The 20,544-nt window shown below is 48.4% G+C and overlaps 1 protein-coding gene across 1 annotated transcript; it reads right to left on the bottom strand.

The window, feature by feature from the left end:
• Window positions 1–2,073: 2,073 nt before the first annotated feature.
• LOC130042717 (zinc finger and BTB domain-containing protein 43) lies at window positions 2,074–17,566 on the bottom strand. The gene is made up of 2 exons (XM_056134883.1): window positions 17,440–17,566; window positions 2,074–4,255 (listed from the first exon to the last, which is right to left on the bottom strand). The coding sequence occupies exon 2, from the start codon at window positions 4,230–4,232 to the stop codon at window positions 2,829–2,831; it is 1,404 nt and encodes a 467-aa protein (XP_055990858.1). The 5' UTR covers window positions 4,233–4,255; window positions 17,440–17,566; the 3' UTR covers window positions 2,074–2,828.
• Window positions 17,567–20,544: the final 2,978 nt, after the last annotated feature.

Here is a 20,544-nt window from a genome sequence, read left to right as displayed (position 1 = left end):
GAGGGAGTCACATTGACCAAACGTGTTCCAGCATTTTCCCACAGGGCACTACCAGGAGGGACTCGAACTAAGAAACAGGTACCTTTGAAAATGTAGTAGCAAAGGAAGAGCCCAATTCTACTAACCCTGGTTTCACCCATGAAAGCAACCTTGGTCACTGAAGCCCATGCGACCCAGCCGAGGGCCCAGGGCATGTGCTGCCCGGCGACCAGCATGCCACTGTCATCAGAGACTCACTGAAGCCAGCACGAGATGAGCCTGCTCTGGGAACACGCGGCGTGGCCTCCACCATGCGTCCAGCAGCTTGGGGACGCGAGCGTGGTGCCTCCCAGGTAGGAGCCGCTGTGACAAAGCAGCATCAGCGATTCGGGGGGGGGGGGGTTCGTACAGCACTTTGCCCCAGAACAGAGGAGACCCTTTGGGACAAACTCTCTGAAAGCAGGGACAGGAGCAAGATGAGATCTGGAAGTCAGAATCAACAGGCAGGGGCCAGGAAGGCTGAGGAAAGGCTCTGGCGGCTATGACAGTGAGACCTCCACTCCCCACGCGGACCCTGAGCTTGTCCATCTCACCTTGAAAGCCCCATGTGGGAACTAGTATTAACCACCACGGTGGTGCCTCGAAGCCCCCACTGGGACCGGAGAAGCAGGTAAGTCTCAGTAGGGGACAAGCGTCTTGGTTCTAGGCCACCCACTTGGAAAATGTCTTAGCAGAAAATGGTGTCACTGCCTTAGTACTGCAATAGGTAGGAACAACAAATTTCTCCTCACACTTAGTGGCTAGGATCATACTTAAAACCCACTGGTTTCTAACATGAGAAATAAGAGAAGGAGCAATTGAGCTTAATTATACAGTCACCTCTACCACTCTGTCAAGTACACAGAGAAAGGGACTGTTTACTGGTAAAGTCTCAACACGAGGATATTAATGTGGCAAACAACCAAGAGGTAATATCTAGTTTCTAGGTTAAAAAATCAATATATATTTTTATATTTATAATAAAGTTTTAAATACAAAGTGCTTATATATATGTATATATACATACATATATATATATATATATATCAAGAATGATACAGTGTTAATGAAGAGATCCCTGTTTTGTAATCTTGATTACAAGAGTTAACTGGTATTTGCTCTCCCTTTTCCAGACAGCATTCATTCATTCAACAAGTGAAAAGCCTTGTCTGGTAGGAACTCGAGGATCAGAGGCCTTTGCCAGCAATGTTAATCACATTAGAGCAAAGCCAAACTTTTAAAACAAAATTTTACCCCAAATCCAAAAGCTATTCTTACTTAAGGGAAGGGGGAAGGGAGCGGGGAGTTCTCACTTAGAAGTAACAGACCAATAATTTACAGAAGAGTCACAAACAGTAGCACCCTGTCCTACCCTGGTAATAGTTCAAGGTATGTTACACAGCTTAAAAGTATCCTGAATATATATGCGCTTTAAAAAAACACACACACACACAACCTCAAACATCTGATGGGGAGAAAAAAAGTCTCAGAATAGCTGCTTTTCTTATTTTGGTAGGTAGAGCCGCGCGGACTTTTAACTGCATTCAGCTTTAGCTTTGATCTGGGAGCACGCGCCTGTATCTATAGCCAAGATTCCTCCTCCTACCCCTTAAAAAATTCCACACCAAGACTTCGGCAGTATTAGTTTCAGTGTAGCCCCCTAAAAAAAAAGTCATCTCCCATACCAGTGTATTTTCAAGACTCTTCCCGGACAGGTTTTCTTTTTTATTCTCAAGTATAACCTGCAATTCACAATTCTGCTACTGGGCAGCTCACTCTGACACATTGTCGTGGCCACATAACCTGACATTCACAGGCCACTTGGCCACGACTTCTGGCTCCTTCCCTCTCACTGTGGTCATCAGCTGACTGGCCTCTTTGGGAAGCACCCTGACCTAGGGTGGCCAAGGACTGGGACAGCCATGGTGCTGTGGTCACCCCCAGCTGGCCAGAACCCCATGGCCACAAAGCCAATCCCGGGGTCCAGATGCTACCACTCCCAAACAGGGTCTGGGAAAGCACCCCAGAAGAAAGCCCTATCTCTGCCACCCTAGAGAATTACAATGAGATACAGCTGTTCAAATTCAATGTTAATACGAAGATACAAAGTTCTGCCTGATCAAGAGTCTACAACATCGTGACAGTGGCATCTGACAGAAATGGGAGCTTGTACCATTCACTATTTGTTTCATATTTAGAATGTCACGCTTCTAGTAGCTCCATAGTTTTAATGAAAATACCCTTTAGAAAGAACAAAATCAGAAAGAGAGCTCTGTTAATCAACTTCGCATCTGAGGGCTCACATTATTTGTCATTTTTACATTAAGTAGCATTTCATTCAGGAAAGCAGCTGTAAAAAAAAAAAAGTCCCCCCCCCCCACATCATCTTAAGTATCTATAGTAAGAACAAAATAAAACTTCAGCATGACCTTATAATAAGTGATCAGAAACTGCTGCCACCTAAAACGGAACTGGTCAACTGGAGTTCAGTTCCAAGTGCTGGCATTTCTAGAACCATGTGCACTGCCCAACTCTCAATGGGCCCAGAGGGTTACCTTGCCAGCTGGGAGGTGGGTCAACTCACCCCCCCTTGCCCACTCCAGGCCTGAACTGGAACACACAGATTTGAGGAATTAGGTTTTTTAATTGGCCTACTTAGAGCTGGTCTTTCCAAAATATCTTCCTTTTCTGTCTTCCTTTTTTTTTAAGCTTCTCTTATAATAGCAAGTAGCACGCATCATCTGTGCCCAGATTTGCATAATTACCATAGTTTATTTTTGTGCCTGCCACTCAAGGGCCAGCCCCTATTTTTAGTTAGCCTCAGTTGTATTCTGCTCAGCCTTTGCAGCTTCGTAGGACTTGGTACAAGAAGTTACATGCCTATGGAAACTGTCCCGCCACATAAATCTCTTTGCACAGATATTACACTCATACGGCTTTATGCCAGTATGGATTTTCATGTGGCCCACGAGATGATGTTTCATCTTGAATTTCTTGCCGCAGACGCCACAGCCGTATGGCCGAAGGCCGAGGTGCATGCTCATGTGTCGGTCTCGCTGACTCTTGTGAGTGAAACTCTTCCCACACTGACAGGGATAAAGCTTGTCGGTGGCGGAGAAGCCCAAGTGGGAAGCTTCCTCTTTGATCCCCGTGACCATTTCAATATTCTCACTGTAGCCGGCTGCCAGGGCAGCCTCCTGTCTGTGCCCAAGTAAATTCCCATCTGACCTCTCCCCGGCAAACTCTTCCATGGAAGAGCCATAGAAATCCACCTGCTCATCATAATTGCTCTCGTCCGCCTGTTCGTCGAACTCGGCCTCCACCTTCTTCTCCCCGATGTGGAAGTCCTCCTCCACCCCCGACGGCTGGACGGAGTGCTCCGTCTGCATGGTGTTGATAGACTCAGTGACCTGGTGCTCGTCGTAGGGGGCGTGCACATCCATGCCCTCGCACGCCTGCTCGAAGCGCTCGGGCTTCACGTGGATCCAGCGCTTGTGCGCCATGATGCTGGGCTTGCTGTACATGGGCCGCGTGTAGTGGAACTCCGCGCTGTCGCTGGCCCCCTCCTCCCCATCCTGACTCGCCATCTCTGTGCTCAGTCGGTCGTGCTCGGTGGAGGAGTTGCTGGGAAGGTACTCGTGCTCAGTGAGTTGAGATGACAGCTCGTCTTTGGTGCTTTCCTCTTCGTTCTCGCCATCCCTCAGTTCCTGGGCCTTGGGGAAGTCAGCATGGCCCCCAGAGCCCAACTCAAAGCTCTCCACCAGGCCATTGTAACTGCTGCTGCTGGGGGACTGGTGGTCACTGCCGTGGTTGAGCTTCTGACAGAGCACAGTGGGGTTTCCCTCTAACACCTCTGTGCACTTGTCTACCACATGCCACATCTGGAGGAAGCTAGCTGCTGTTAAATAACTAACAATTTCGGGAGCAGGCATCACCAGGCGTCCTGTGTAACTCGAAAGGAGGATGTTCTCAAACACTCTAGGGTTCATCACATCGGGTAAAACAATCCTCCTGCTGTTTTTCAGGAGTACTTGGTCACAAAAATAGGGTGAACTGGCAGCAAGAACAGCTTTGTGTGCCCGGAAAATGTGGCCTTGGACAACAATAGAGACGTCACATAACTGTCCTTGCTGGCGCTGCTGATTTAGCTTCTGCAAAATGGTGCTGGAAAAATCAGGAAATTCTACTCGAAAAGAATTTGTTCCAGGCTCCATTTCATCACAAATCTTGTTCAGTGCTACAAGAAAGAGAAGAACCATTAGTGCTGATTCCAACCCAAAGAAAAATTTATTTTCACTAAAACAACTAAGAGAGTTCCAGAGTTCCACAAAGCTGCCTTGCCCATGGGCCTAGTGAGCAGAACCTTCATTTCCAAAGTGAGTCTCAGGTACATATATGCCAAAGGTAGGGACCAGCTCCACCACACTTCAAGGGGTTAACTCTTGATTTTGTCTGTGTCAGCAAGCGAAATAGAATCCACAGTGATTAGATTGGCAAACTATAAATCCCCCAAGTAAAAAAAAAAAAAAGACACATTTCTAGTTAAACATGCTACCTATAAACAATAACAGAATTTCAGCTTCCAAATGATAGATACTGCACAGAGATGTAGGTCAATGGTGGAGTATTATTACACTTCCTATGGATGAAGCCCAGGCTTGGGCATGAAACACCCCCTTTTCGTGGAGGGGAATCTCAAGCAGGACTCAGATGGCTTGGGGGGGGGGGGGCACAGACACACACACACACACACACACACACACACACACACACACTCACTCCTGGCAATTCTCAGCTGGTTCTGCAAGCATGACGGCTCCTGATGGGTCAGGTGTGGTATTGGTGGCCACCCCAGCAGTGCTACGGGGTCACCAGGGCTATACCAGGCTGTGCTGGTGGGTGGGGGCACACAGGTAGTGCAGGAATTGAATCTGAGGTTCAGTAGGAGCAAAGGACTCAAATCCTTTGGGCAATCTCCCCAACCCTAGGCACATTTTTTCCTTTCTTTCTATTTGGCCATACCCAACAGAGCTCAGGGGTTACTTCTGGCTCGGTACTCCCCATGTGAAATGTCAGACATCAAATATGAATGGGCTGCAGGCAAGACAAGCACCCTACATGCTGTACTATGGCTCTGGCCCATCCCAGGCACTATTTGAGTAGGAAAGAGGGGCTTTCCAAGCAGTGCTCAGGAGGCCCCAGGGCTCCTCCTAGTGATTCTCAGCCAACTAGTCTGGAGGTCAATGTGAGGGTCCACTCTGCAGTGCTTGAGAGAGAGAGTGGTGCCAGGGATTAAGTGGAGGTCAGCTGCACGCAAGGTATGCACCTAACCCCAGGACTATCGGACACGAATTTTTAAAAGGCCTAAGACTCAATTCACATTTGCCATACCAAAGTAAAGAAATGATTGGATTTGTGGAAAGAAGATGAAAAACACAGGGAACTTAACTTCAAGAAACTTCAGGAGAGGACATTAGGCAAGACTCACAAGCTCAGTGAGAAAGCAAGACACAAGGAGGTTCAAGCGGCTTGCTGCTGCACGGGAATCTCCCCACCGGCTCCTCTACCTGCTAACTGACCACAATCTTCTAGGAGTTTCTGGTTAGGTGAATGAGAACAAGACAACAAAGGAGGTATTCTATCTAAAAGATCGCAAACATATCTATCCTTGTTTCTCGATTAACTCCATCTGTATATCAAGTTCAAACAAAGAATAAGGCAAATGGGCCCGAGCGACAGTACAGCAAGCAGGGTATTCACCTTGCACGCCACTGACCCAGATCCAATCCCTGGCACCCTGTATGGTATCCCCCAAGCAATGCCAGGAGCAATCCTTGGGCACAGAGCCAGAAGTAAGCCATGAGCACAGCTGGGTGTGGCCCCCAAACAAAAACAAACAGAAGGGGAACCTGTGTTATTACTGCAAGTATATCTCCGGGATGGTGCTGTAGCACAGGGGACAGTGGCAAGATGGAGGGGACAGTGGCAAGATGGACCAGACCCCCTGCTCGGGCCCCTTAATTCTCTGAGAAATCAAACCAACAAGTCGAGAAGATTTATTTGTGCTCTTTGTCAACTGACCCCTTAACACTGCTGAATACAAAGCTTCTTAAGGGAAATAAGAGAATCAGACACACCAAGCATCACAGAAAGCCATCCCCGAGAGACATGGAGAGATGCCAAGGGAAGAAACCAGCGTGTCCTGAGTGCAACTAGCCCAGGGATATAGACTCTTCCCCTTACGAATTCTTAGTGACACTGCAAATGCAGGGACAGATATGCTGAAAGTCAGCTATTTTCAATCATTTTCCCAAGGCTAAAAGCTAATTTTGGCTTAGGTGAGATTTTAATCTAAATACCTATGTCATTTTTCTTATGTCACTTCCCCCCTTCCAATGTCCACCACAGTAGACAACAATTACAAAGAGGTTAAGATGGTGTATTTAGAATGAAGTGCTAACTTAGTTTGGTTATGCTCTTAAATAAGGCTGGAGCAATAGGACAGCAGGTAATAGCTACAGCAGCCTTGCACACGGCTGACCTAGGTTTGATCCCCAGCATCTTGTATGGTCCCCTGAGCACCAACACAAGTAATTCCCGAGTGCAGAGCCAAGAGTGACCCCTGAGCATCACAGGGTATGCCCCCCCCCCAACAAACAGAATAAATAAGATAAAAATTTAAGGGCAAGCACGTGGCTCAAGTGGGAGAGGACATTCCTCACATGCACAAGATTCTGGGTTCGACCCCAGTACTCCGCCCCCAGCCCACTGATACATAAATAGATTCCGGAACAAATTAACTACCAGTAGTTTCAAAAAGCACAGAGAGCTATATGTAAGTCTAGAGATGTGTCAATTCTGAGAACTGCATATGGCTAAACATTCTCTGTTAAATACCATTGCACAATACATTTTTTTTAAGTTACTGGGCAGTGTGGAGGGTGGGTGGTTAATAACACATTAAAAAAATTAGAATTGCTCAAAGAAAAAACAAAAAACACCTTTCTACCAGTAATCCCTTACCGATCCCTCCCCCGCAAGGAAATAAATCTTTGATAAATCCTCAATTCATAAAATGAAACACACCTTAAATACAAAGATTGAAAGTCAACAATAGAAAACGATATTCCTTGCAAAGGGTAGCCAAAGGAGAACTGGATGGCTATATATTATTGAGCAAAATGGAGTTTAAGTCAAAATGTTACAATAAAAACTATATTTTTTTAAAGCTCAACCATGAAGACATAACCATTATCAACATGTATGTAACTAACAAAAGGCAAAACACAAGAAGCAAAAATAGGGGGCAAGAGGGACAGAACTGAAGACAAACTTTTCTATATAAGAGGAAGGACCCTGACTACCTCACTTTAAATGGACTGGGGCTGAGGCTCAACAGTAAGTGAAGTGCTCCCCCCAACACTCACTGGGACCCTATGCACCCAACAAAGTGTGCAGCCTCTTGTCCTGGTGGAGATGGCAAGAGTAACCAGCAAGAAGAAAGGAGAAACAAAGTCAAACAGAGGATGGGGGCGGGGCATGGGAGGGAAACTGGTGGTGGAGATCGATAGAGGGAAATGTACACCTGTGAAGGGATGAAAATCAATCATGGACAGCTTTATTAACTGTGGATCTCAACGTGATTCAAGTTTTAGAATGTATAAAACAACAACAATGTGATCAAACAAATACATAAGGAAAAACATGAGCTGAAGGACATTACACATCAACTCTACCGGAGACAGCCTTCACTCAGATGTCCAATGAAACATTCTTCAGTGTAGATCTTACATTAAGACCAAAATATAATCTCAATAAAGACTGAGTCTTAGGAAGCCTGAAATCACAACATATTTTTCTGATCAGAAAAGAATAAAACAAAAAAAATTTTAAAAATTGAACAAAAAACTGGAAAACAAAAAACCGAAAAAAGTGAAAAAACACAGGAGTATGTTAAACAACATACCCTTCGTTCACAAGTTGAAGAAACTGCAAGGACAACTAAAATTTACATCACAATGTATTACAATAAAACAACAAACAAAATTTACAGAATGAAGCAAAAGCAATGTTCAGTGGGAAGTTCAGAAGATATCTCCCTTAAATAAAAGGAAGATGGGGGCTGGAGAGAGTACAGGGGTTAAGGCACATAACTCAGAAGTGGCTGGGCCCTTCTGACCCAGGGTGTCTCTAGACACAGGCCAAAAAGGCCTTGAGCACTGCTAGACTTGAGTGGCACTGCCTGCCAGGGCCCTTGGACTGAACTCTGGGCCGGCTGGCCAGAGAACGACTGAGAGGGGACCCAGGTCTCCTGAGCAACACAAAGGCACCCCCCCACCCCAATACAGAGCCCAGAGAGATAGTACAGGGTTAAAGCAACTTGCCGTGCATGCAGCTGATCCTGGTTTAATCCCCAGTGCCACCTGTGGTCCCCCAAACACCACCAGGAGTGGTCCCTGAATACAGAGTCAGGAATAGCCTCTGAACTCCTCTGGCTGTGACTCAAGCCACCTCTGCCCCTCCCCGGAGAATTCTCCAGGCATAGGAGAGATAAATGGAGGAGCTGAATGCACGCAACAGAATGATCCCTCTCGTAACATCAGGAGCGACTGATTCCCTGGCACCAAAAATAAAGGGACTCTCCCAGGACTCTCATATTTCTGATCATCATCTATAAATCATGGATTAGCCACATCCCCTTACAGAGGGGGATGTGGCATTCGTAACCTGGCAGACAACCCAGAGAGCTTCAGCACAGGCATCTGGAAGCAATGGAAAGGGTGAGGGATTGGGGGAGGCTGGGGTAGAATATGGCACCCCACGCTCTTTCTTAGGGACACACTTAGGTCTCTCTAAGAGAGACACACCTCAAAGCAATAACTAATTTGGAAGCTCATCAAATCTGGTCATTCAAAAGACTTTAATACTGGAGTTTATTAACCTCCAACTCTGTTCCTCTCAGGAAGTCAGCGGGAGGAGCTCACTGTCCCATGCACCTAATCGCTGAGCCTTTCTGTACCCACCTCGCAGCCCAGGAGCAAGTCTCTTCACTGGTACCAGTCCCCATTATGGCATATATAAATTTCATTTTAAATCCTCAAATTGAAAAGAGCTAGATAAGAACAACAAAAGACTTATATCGCTCAAAAGAATCCAGGAATTCTGGAGCTGCCCTAGCAACCAGTGCCAAGAGCAAACATATTTTTGTATTATGCCACGAATACTTCAGCAGCATGTTAAAAGAACTATAGTCCATGACTAAGTGGGATTCATTCCTGGAATGCAAGAATGGTTCAACATATGAGAATCAATGTTCTATTGCATGTAATTTATACACAGAAACCCGACGGCCACAAGAGCACACATACTCCCCCCGCCCCCACCAGCAGCAGCTATGTTTTTATACACTAACAATGAACACCACTTCTAAGGTACTGTGAGGGATTTCTAAAACGTTAAAGGAATGTCATTGTTTACTGTTAGGATGGGGGTGTGTGGGGGGGGAGAACGAAAAATACATCCCTGTTATTCAAAGACGTCTGATGAAAGTCCCACAAAAAAAAATTACACACACAAGAGGAATGTCGAAGGGACCTCATGATATCCTAGTTAAATATAGCTTGTCACTGTAAATTTTGATGTCACCAGCATAAAAAGGAAGAGCTTGAGGACAGCATATAATTCTTCCCTTCTACCACACACTACCCAAAATAATCTAAAAAACATGGTAATATTGGCTTAAGTCCTAGAGACTAGGGAAGAGAGTTCCTATAGACCACAAAGAGTAACTAAAGATGAGAGTGGATGGGGCCAGAGGAAGGGAGAAAAGCTCTTGCTCCTGCACTCGCCAGTTCCAGTTTGGCAGCACAACAGCGAAGAAGGTGGCATCAGAAAGGCCTGGAACTGAAGCAGCAATGAGACAGGTTCCAACATTCAGCGGTGCTTGAGTCAAAGGCTGAGTGTTGCCTCAACAGGAACATTTTTAAAAACTTGATACAAGAACTGGGGAGACAGTTCAAAGGCTCGAGCATCTGCTTTACAAGCAGGAGGCCCAAGCACTATCAGAGCGAACCCCTGAGCACAGCGGGGGAGGGTGGGTGGCGTCATTGCAGGATATGGCCCACAAACAAACAAACAAACAAACTAAAACCTTGATATAAGAGGGTGGGAGTCCACAGCAGCCTCAAGAAGAAACAGAAACTATTCATTCTGCCAGCCGTGCCAAAGACAAACAGCAGGGCCCTGTGACCAGATTACACCGACACTGAGGAATGCAGCACACAACCTTCCCTGAGTGCCAAAGACTCGGCCTGTCACAGCCACACGCTTCTGGCCGTGAAGGAACAGTTGATTCTACCAGCAGTCAGACACACAACGAAGGACCCAAACAATTCACCCAACAAAGGACAGACCTAAACAAGCCGCCTCTAAAGCATTATTGCATTTAAGAATCACTCCTTAATATTTAGTCCATAGGGAACAGAGCAATAGCACAGTGGGTAGGGCACTGGCCTTTCACACAACTGAGCTGGGTTCGGTCCCTGGCATTGCCTATGGTCATCCAAGCCCTGCCAGGAGTGATCCCTGAGCACAGAGCCAAGAGTAAGCCCTCAGCACTGCCAGGGTTGGCCCCAAAACAAAAGAACTTTTTTGGTTTGTAAATATATTTTGTAACAAAAAAAGAAAACAGCAATAAATTAACAAGGAACAATTTACAGTCAAAGCCAAAGCATTCCTCTTTAGCTTCTGGACCACACTACTAGGGGCTCCTCCTGGAGGTGACCAGGGGTCCGAGCCATGTGTACTGAGAACAACCAGGGCTGACATGCAAACCAGTCCTTTGAGCAATCTCCCCAGCCCCAGGCCGAAGAATAGTTTTCTGTCCCATTAAACTGAGGGCAAAATGGCAGAATACGGTGGTCCCCCCTCACTTGCCCCCCCCCCCCCCGCCCCGAAAGCTGCACTGCACTGCTCCTGGCAAGCACAGGGCATGCCAGGCATGGCAGGACCCCGACCTGGAAAGGGGAACTGGCACAGCCCTGGGAAATGCTGGGTTTGACTGCTTTTCACCCCCACTGGTTTTGGGGCCACACCCTGCAGTGCTCAGCATTTACTCCTGGATCTGTGCTTCAGGATCACTCCTGGCAGGGTTCAAAAGAGCATAAGAGTATCGGGGATCAAACCTGGGTTGGCTGCATGTAAGGCAAATAAGCACCTTACCTGCTGGGCCCCTTATCTGGCCCCAAGTCTGAGATTTAACAGGGGAAGCACTGAAAACTGTGGAGTGACACAGTATGAAATACATTCAGGAAAGATCGTCTGTTGATGAACTTAAACAGAAATAAGATTTCAGCAAGCATACTCTGGAAAACAAAGAACGCACACAACTTTCTATGCCTGACAGAATCAGGCAAAGATCATGAATAACAGAACACAGTCCACACTCTGGTCCTGAGACATCTCCTGGGCTCTAGTTTGGGGATCAAACTAGTCGGCTGCATACAAGGTATCATCCCCCTGGACTATCTCCTGGGCCACTTAGCTTTTTTAAATAGCTTTATAGAGACAATTCAAATGCAATAAAGAGTTGCAAAAGTCTATAAAATTTTATGTACCCATCACTAAACATAATAACAACATTATGTACCCATCACTAAAACCCAATATTAGAATTTTGTAGGTCTAGGAAACACAGTAAGAGTCACTTCCTTCTTCTCTTGCAATTCCTAGAAGTCAATGATGTACTTTTTGTCTATCGATTTCCCTGGTCTGGACACTTTCTGTAAATGGAAGAGAGATGAGGCCTTCTGGGTCAGACTTTCAAGGTACAGCCATATTGTCCTGCCATCATTTTTATTGCCAGAGAATGGCATACTACAATAATACACAATATATACTCCATGAACTCATACCCCAACGTAGGAGCCGGGGAGACAGTAAAGTGGGTAGGGCACTTGCATTGCACAAGTGCACAGTCAACCAGGGTTCGGTGTCCAGTATCCCATATAGTCCCCCGAGCAATGCTAGAAGTGATTCCTGAGAGTAGAGCCAGGAATAACCTCTGAGCATTGCCAGTTGCGGCCTAAAGACTTATAAAACAGAAAACCCCAAAACCCCAAAATATCAAATACCACTTACTTATGCAGTCATCAGTTGACAACATCTAGCTATCTCCAAATTTTGGCTGCTACAGACACTCAGGTAAAAGGTGGCTGTTTGTTTGGTTTTTGGCTATACCCCCGAGGCTCGGGGCTGGAGGGATAGGGCAGCAGGTAGGTAGGGCATTTGCTTTGCATGTGGCCGACCCGGGTTTGATTCCTCATTCCCTCTCGGAGAGCCTGGCAAGCTACCGAGAGTATCCTGCCTGCACGGCAGAGCCTGGCAAGCTCCCTGTCACATATATTCGATATGCCAAAAACAGTAAAAACAAATCTCATAATGGAGACGTTACTGGTGCCTGCTCAAGCAAATCAATGAACAGCGGGAGGACAGTGCTACAGTGCTACAGACACTCAGGTAAAAGGTGGTTGCCTGTTTGGTTTTTGGCTATACCCTTGATTCTCGGGGCTGGAACGATAGCACAGCGGGTAGGGCATTTGCCTTACACGTGGCTGACCTAGGTTCAATTCCCATCATCCCATATGGTTCCCCGAGCACCGCCAAGAGTAATTCCTGAGTGCAGAGCCAGGAGTAACCCCTGTGCATCACTGGGTATGACTCAGAAAAGCATAAAAACAAATTAAAAAAAAAAAAACCCTACCCCTGATGCTCAGGATCACTCCTGGCAGTGCCCGGGGGACTGTATGGGATGCCAGGGCTGGTACCTGGATCAGCCATATGCATGGCAAGCACCCTACCTGCTGGACGATCTCTCCAATTCATATGAAAGTTTCTTGTGGAAGTCATATGCTTTTGTTTTTGTCGGGTACAGACCTCCTAAGATTAAAATGACTGGGTCACATGGTAGATCTTTTCCTTGGGGTAGGTGGTCAGGGAGCCTGGGGTCCGCTTCCAGTAATTCTCTGCCAACCAGGAGGTTCAATGTGAGAGCTCAACAATGCAGTGCTGCCCAGGCCCTGGGGCTACCTCCAGTGATGCTCAGTGGGTGAGGAGAGCAGATATAGTGCCAGGCAGAACCAGGATCAGCCATATGTAAGGCATGCTCCCTGACCCCCGCATTATACTTCCAGCCCCAGGGTAATTGCGGAGATGGGTGGGACAGGGATGGCCTACCTCCTTAAGTGCCAGGGATCACTCCTGGCAATGCTTAGGGGATCACAGGAAGGAATCCAACCCAAATCTCCTTCATGCCAAATGTACACTCAGCCTTTTGAACTCTCTTAATTTTCCCCAAAGTAGTTAGCGGCACTATTTCCAGCTGCAATAGTTTTTTTGGCGACACCTTGAGTGGTTAAGGGGACCATCTGCTGTGCCAGGGAATCAAACCTAGGTTGGCCAAGTGCAAGGTAAGCGCCCTACCCACTGTACTATCTCTCCAGCCCATTTCCTGCAATGTTCTAGTGCCTCCCTATCTTCCCCTCACCAGTATGAGGGAGTGAGTCCAGGCCCTCACCCAGGCAAAGCACCTGCTCTCTTGCTGAACTATATTCCCAGTCCACCCGTTCTATCTTTGTCAGAAGCGGTTACTGTCTTATTTCTCAGAGCCACCCTAATGGAAGAGAAGTGATACCTCATGTGCTTTTGATTTCCATTTCTCTAATGAATAATGATACTGAGCATGTTTCATGTGCCAAACCCAGCAGTGCCCAGAGGCTGCTCTTGGCAGTGCTCTGAGGACCACACGGTGGTGCCTCCCAGCCAGCATGCAGTTTGTCAGTTCAGCTGAGCCCTTTGAGCTCTCTCCTGCCCTTGATTTCAGATTCTTATTCTGAGTTCTAATGAATATGAGTATGCAAGTAGAAACATTTCCTCAGCTTGATTGTAACTGCAATAGCAGGATGACTGGTAAGTGAGGTATTAGTAACTAGAACAATACTCTCCCTTTTGAATCTTAGAGTTTACCACAGGGATTTTGCCCTGAACTTTCGAACTTTTAAATAAAGTCTTGAAAAATGGTTTCTTTCTTATTTGGGGGAAGAGGGCCTCGGCCACAATGGTGATGCTCAGGAGCAGTAATCCCTGACAGTGCTCAGGAGTCATATACATAGTGCCATGCTCAGCTTCATAAAAGGTAAGTTCCTTATGCCCAACAGTTCCCTCCAGCCCTTAAAACATGGTTTAAAACTTTACTAGCTCTCCGCCTCTCCCCACCCCCAACACAAACAAAGATTTTAATCCTGAAAAATTATACAGGCATTGACCAAAGTTGGTTTTCTATTGTTTTGTTTAATTCAGTGCCAGGATCTCACAAATTCTTGGCCTGTGCTCTATCTACCACTGTTCCACAGTCCCCCTACTCCCCACTTACTGGGTTTGGCCCCAAACCAAACCAGAACAAAACAAAAAGCAAACAAATCTGAAACTAAGAAGGACAAAGGTAGAAAATGAAAATTATTATCTATACATACCAGAAAAAGGAAAGATTTCCCCCCTCAATGTTGCAAAGCAATAATCTCTAGTGTAATTACAAAGAGAAGGTGAAACAAAACACAAAACTGATATAGAGGCGTGGAGTCAGCGGGAAGAGCTGGCTCTGTGCTCAGGGGCCATCTGTGGTGGCAGGGATGGAGCCCGGCTAGCCTCACGCAGTACAAGTGCCCTGCCTGCTGTACCCTCCCTGGCCCCTCAAACGACATCTCCTAAGAAAGCTTGATACACTACCATACAGGGTGATAGCCTAAATAAGACTATAAAATGAAGGCAGGAAACATGTAAGGAATATTTATTTCAAAGACTATTATTTTGTATTTTGATAAGAGGGTTTCCCCCACAACCCTGAGTTTTATTCATGTGAAATACAAAATCTTCCTCAAATTTCCCCAGTACACAGCAGATTCCTGAACATGAGAGCTACAAACAGAAAACGTGGGGAGGATTTGAATCAATTATTCTGACCCCTTTTCTAAAGATTTTGGCTGTGATGAGACCAAGCATCAATAAATGCAGATTCAACGACCTGTTCCAAAAAGCCACGAAGGGCTGGAGTGATAGTACAGCGGGTCAGGCACCCCATGTGGTCCCCGGAGCACTGCCAGGAGTTATTCTTGAGCATCATCAGATGTGTGTGTATCCTTTCCCCTGTACCCCCACCCCAAATCCAACAAAAAGCTACAGAACTAGGATTTGGGGGGATTTTTTGCCCTTTCCTTTTAAATTTCTTGGCTACAGAGATAGTGTGTTAAAGTACTTGCCTTACCAGTAGCCAATCCAGTTTGATCCCCAGCACCACGATCTCCTGTGCAGTACCAAAAGTGACCCCGGAACACAAAGCCAGGAGTAGCCCCTGAGCACCACCTGCCCCCCCAAACAAACAACAAAATACATTTATGTATATGGAGGGTGGGACACATCTGGCAGACTTCAGGGGTCACTGCTTGTGGTACTCAGGAGAACATGCAGTTCTGGGATGGAATTTGAGTATCCTGTAAGCACACCATGTGCTCAGCCCACTAAGCATTCTCTGGGGAACCAAAAATAAATGTTTAAAATCCCATTTTCAGAGCTGACAAAGTAGCTGAGAAGTAAAATAAAGGCTTCGCATGAGTGAAACTGGACCCTGGCACCACTGAGAAACAAAATCACATTTTCAGAGAGCTCGTTCATTCCACTGCTCCCAATGAGCAGTTTTGTTGCTGTTCCAACTTGTGTCATAAAATAACAATGAGTTGGGAGAGTAGCACATACAACACATATTCATGTGTGCAACCCTGAGCGGGATGCACGCGCATGTGTGTGAATGTCCCTGGATTCAATCCCTGGCACTGCAAAAACAACACACCGGGCTAGGAATGTGGTTCAGTGGCACAGCACTTGCCTTACATGTGTGAGTCCTTGGGTCTGATGGCCAGAACCACAAAAATTAAAAAAAAAAAAAAATTTTTTTAAAAACATAAAGCCCATTTTGAAGTGCATGATTAATCATCTTTAAAGTACAGTTACAACAGTGTCCCAACTGCCCTCCATCTGGAGACTTTTTTTTCATTTCAAAAGAAAACTGTATCCACAGACCAAAACTGCTCCCCTCGCCCCCAACGCCCCACCCCCAGTTCCTCCTGGTCTCTGCCTACACTCTTACCTGTCAAACCCTCTCCTAGGCCTCAGGGATCTGCCACAGGCAGTGCTCTTGGACCACGTGTGTGTTGGGGTGGGGGGGTTGGAGGGGTGGCGGGGGGTGGGGGGTGGGATTGTAGGGGTGGTAGGGTGGTTAGAGGCTGAAACTTGGGTATCCAAAAGCTCGAGTCTAGCCTTTGGAGCTGTCTTCCCGCCCCGATCGTTTCTTCTGTATCTAGCTTACTCCTCTACTGGATACTTTTTGTCAAGTGTAAAGCCCCAGCCCCGAAAGATTAGGTTTCACACAACGGGGCGAGCCATTGAGACACAACCTCCTAGATAGAAACTGGGGCGCGATGCTCCCCAGAGGCCCTGCTGGTCCCCGGAGTGCAGGGCGGGAGGAGGTAGTGGCGAGGCGCAGGCTCGGCCCCTGTCCCTGCCCCGTGGCCTGGCGGGGGGCGTCCCGTGGGCCGGGAAGGCAGAAGCTGTTGGTGGGCTAGCCAGGGTCAGGTCTCCCGCTCGCGCCCATCTGGGTCTCCCAGCAGGGATGACTCCTCCACCCAGACACCCAGGCCGGGGCGACACCTGTCAGAGCCGGGGCCGGGCTGCGGGCGCGGCGGCGCGGGGCAAGTCACCGGTGTGGGCAGCCCCACGGGGTCATGAGTCACGTCCATGGCTCAGAGGTTCGGGCGGGCCTGCCCCACCCGGCCCGGCCCAGGCCCGGCGCGGCAGGAACGCGCGAGAAAGACGCGAAACTGGCCAGAAAGGGGAGAGGCGAGACGCCGCGGCCGGGACCCCGCGACCGAGTGGAAACTCCAAGTTGTCGGACGCCGAGCGGAGCGGCACAAAGGGCCGGGGGCCGAGACAACCACCGGGGGGCGTGGAGACGGGGCTCGGCCGCGTCCCGCCGCAACCCCCCACCCCGCACCCCGCACCCCGCACCCCGCAAGGACGGCGGATCTCCGGGCGCCGTCCGCCCGCCAAGGTCCCGGGCCGCGGGGTGACCTTGGGCGAGACGCCGCCTGGGGGGTTCCGGGCCGCGCGCTGGGCCGGCGGGAGCCCCCGGGGGTCCGGCCGCGGCGTCGGGACCCGCGTCGCCCGGGCGCGCCGGCGGGAGCATCCCCCGAGCATCCCCGGCGGCGGCGCGGGCCTGCCGGCGCGGGCGGCGCGACCCGCGGGACAGCCCGAGCCCCCCACCCCGGCGGCCCTCCCCGCCGCCCCCCGCGCCCCCGGCTCCCGACACCCCCGCACCTGCGAAGGGCTCCGCGTCCACATAGCCCGCGCGAGAGGCAGTTTCCGTCGCCGGCGCCAGGCCCGTTTCAAGCCGTAACCGCCGCCACAGCCTCCGTCGGCGCCTCACGCCCCCGGAAACGCTTCCCGGCCCCGCCCCCGGAGCGCCAGTGCTTCCGGAGCTACGTCAGACAAAAAGCGGTGTGCGCATGCGGAGCCGGCGTGCGGGGCGGGGCGGCCGCGTGCGCGCCCCCGCGGGGCAGGCGCCTGCGCAGTGCGCACCGGGCGGGTTCGCCAGCCCGAGGGGTAGTTGGGCCAGGTCCTTTTGGGGGGGAAAGGCGGGGTTGAAGGGCCAGACCGAGCTAGCCCAGCGGTAACTGAGGAGCTGGTACCGAGCTCTGAATCCTTTTCAACCCTTATGACCTATCTCAGATTGCCCCCAAAGATTGTGCCAAGTCCCCTTGTAACTATAGAGCCTACCTTTTGGGGTGGGCCCATGGTGAGCGTTGGGTAAATTCCAGGACAGGCCTTTGTGTGACTGAAGTGCTGGACTCCAGGATGGGCAAAACGGGGCCGCATCCGCTCCTCGTCGTCGTTTCTCCGCACCACCCACGTGTATGGACACATGATTCAGCCCCGCACTCGCACTCGCAGACCTGCTAGAGGCCCCGGCCTTTGTGCAGTAGAGCTGATTTCCATTTGCCAGAAATCGCATAGCTCCAAGAATTTGAACGTAGAATCTTCTGGATTGAGGATGGCGGTTCTCCCAGTGCCAAACACACCCTTGTCTCTTAACAATGCCCCAGTCTTAGCTATGACACTGGGTCTCCCATCACCTGTGCCCCTCTTGTGTCTTGGGCTTTGGGCTTAGCTGGGCTCAGACAGGGCTGGGGGCTCTCGGAGACTTCTGCAAGAACATTCAATCGAAGAGAACAAAAATCAGAGCCCAGAAATGGGACTCAGAATGTTTCAAGGGTACATGTGTGCTTCAGCCCCTTGTTTTTATTTTGGGAATCACACCCAGAAGCAGTGTATGGGGAATGGGGGCTACTCCCAGCTCTATGGTCCTGGTGGTTCTCAGGGACCATCCAGTGCTAGATAGTGAACTGGTTCTCCTGCAGGGCAAGAATGTGTGCAGTCCATGCAGCTATTTCTCCCACTGCTCTTTTCATTTTATTTGTTTTTGCAGTATCATGTCAGACCCATCCCTGAGCCACATTCCTGGACTTTCAGCCCCCTTTGGGGCTCTCAAAACCTCCAACAATTATACCGTATTAGGCATTCTAATATCTCAGATCCTAGTTTACGTTCCATTTAAGAAAAACCTGGTTTAGGTGCAGTGATAGTACATACAGCCTTGGCATGCAGCTCACCAGCGTTCAATTTCTCGCACCACATATGGTTCCCCAGAACTGCACCCAGACTGATCCCTGAATTCAGAGCCAGGAGTAAGCCCCGAGCATCACCTGGTGTGGTTCAAAAACCAAAAAAGAAAAGCAAAGTCTGGTTGTGCTCAGACATTCACCCCAGTTGGAGGTTAATAACTTATAATTGCTTCAAACTCTTCATAACTTCTCATTAGCTAGTCACTGAATTAGACATAGTCATGTGACACTCTCCTGCAAGGTACAGGCACTGGTTGTTCAGGTCATTGGGACTCTGGAAAAGTTTTACAGTATGTGTGTCTGTGTGTGTGTGTCTGTGTGTGTCTGTGTGTGTCTGTGTGAGTGCATGGCACTGGACTGAGGGAGGAAATCCAGGGCCTCACACAACAGTATGCATTGCACTGAATCCCATCCCTGCCCCCTTGTTTTGTTCTTAAAGTCCACTAGCACTTCTAGTTAAGTGCTTTGCCACTTTTCTTTTCTTCCTGACTCTAAGCATACCTGAAGTTTAGAAGTTCAATCCCCATCTTGACAAGTAAATGATAAGACCAGCAAGGTAAAAAGATTGAGAGAACTAGGTTTTATTATTATTATTATTATTATTATTATTATTGCTTTGTGGGTCACACCCAGCAATTCACAGCAGTTACTCCTGGCTCTACACTCAGGAATCAATTCCTGGTGGTGCTCGGGGGACCTTATGGCACTGGGAATCAAACCTGGGTCGGCTGCATGTGAGGCAAACACCCTACCTGCTGTATTATTGCTCCAGCCCCAAAAACGAGCTAGGTTTTTGTTGTTGTTGTTGTTTGGTTTGGGTTTTTTTTTGGGGGGGGCTCATCCCCAACAGTGCTCAGGTTTACTCCTGGCTCTGTATTCAGGGATAATTCCTGGTGGATCTTGGGGGATCATATAGGGTGCCAAGATTAAACCCAAGTCAACTGAGTACAAAGCAAATGCTCTACCCACTCTGTCGCTCTGGCCCCAAGCCCAAGTTTTATATGATGTTGAATTACAATCCCAGATTTGAATCCTTACCCCTGGTAATTTTGTTTTTTGTAGGGGGCATTACATCCAGCAGTGTTATTTACTCCTGGCATGGTGCTTGGGGGACCATCTGGTGCTGGGGATTGAACCCAGATTTCCTGCATACAAAGTATGAGTTCCAGTCTTTTGGGCCACTTCTGCATCTGACCCCTGAATATTTTACTCCACATTTATTTATTGGCCTAATAAACTTCTTACTTGATTTTATGTCTTGTAATATTGTGAACTATGTTCTTTCCAAATATAACAGCAACAAAAATGCCTAAAACTGCTCAGAGAAATAATAAAGCCCTCTTCGAAAGTGCACAGAGAGACATGCAGAACTTAAGTCAGGAAAATTATCTGAGGCCAAAAAGAAAGCAAAACAGAAACTGAAGTTAGGCTAAAGTCCAGAGATTATTCAAGGTGCAGTTCACATCTGATCTGATTGGTTGGTTGTTGTGTTAAGCAAACTCGAAAATATTTTGAAGATCATCTCTGGAGAGAGGTAAATGCTGAGGCTGCAATCAGTGACCTGGATTCTGGAAGGATGAGAACATACTGGAATTGGTGGAGACCCAATAAGGGCAGTATCTGTGGGGAAAGGAGACCCACAGGAGGAGAGAATGGGCCTGCAGAGGCGGGCAGCAAGGAAAGCTCTGTGTGGAAGGTAAATGTTTTCCCAGAGGATCCACAGCCAAAGCCTGATCATCAG

This window comes from Sorex fumeus, unplaced genomic scaffold (genome assembly GCF_029834395.1).
Source record: "Sorex fumeus unplaced genomic scaffold, SorFum_2.1 ptg000109l, whole genome shotgun sequence".
NCBI classification, from domain to species: domain Eukaryota; kingdom Metazoa; phylum Chordata; class Mammalia; order Eulipotyphla; family Soricidae; genus Sorex; species Sorex fumeus.
The sequence above is the reverse complement of the archived record's forward strand: the minus strand, read 5'-3'. Positions and strand labels throughout refer to the sequence as shown.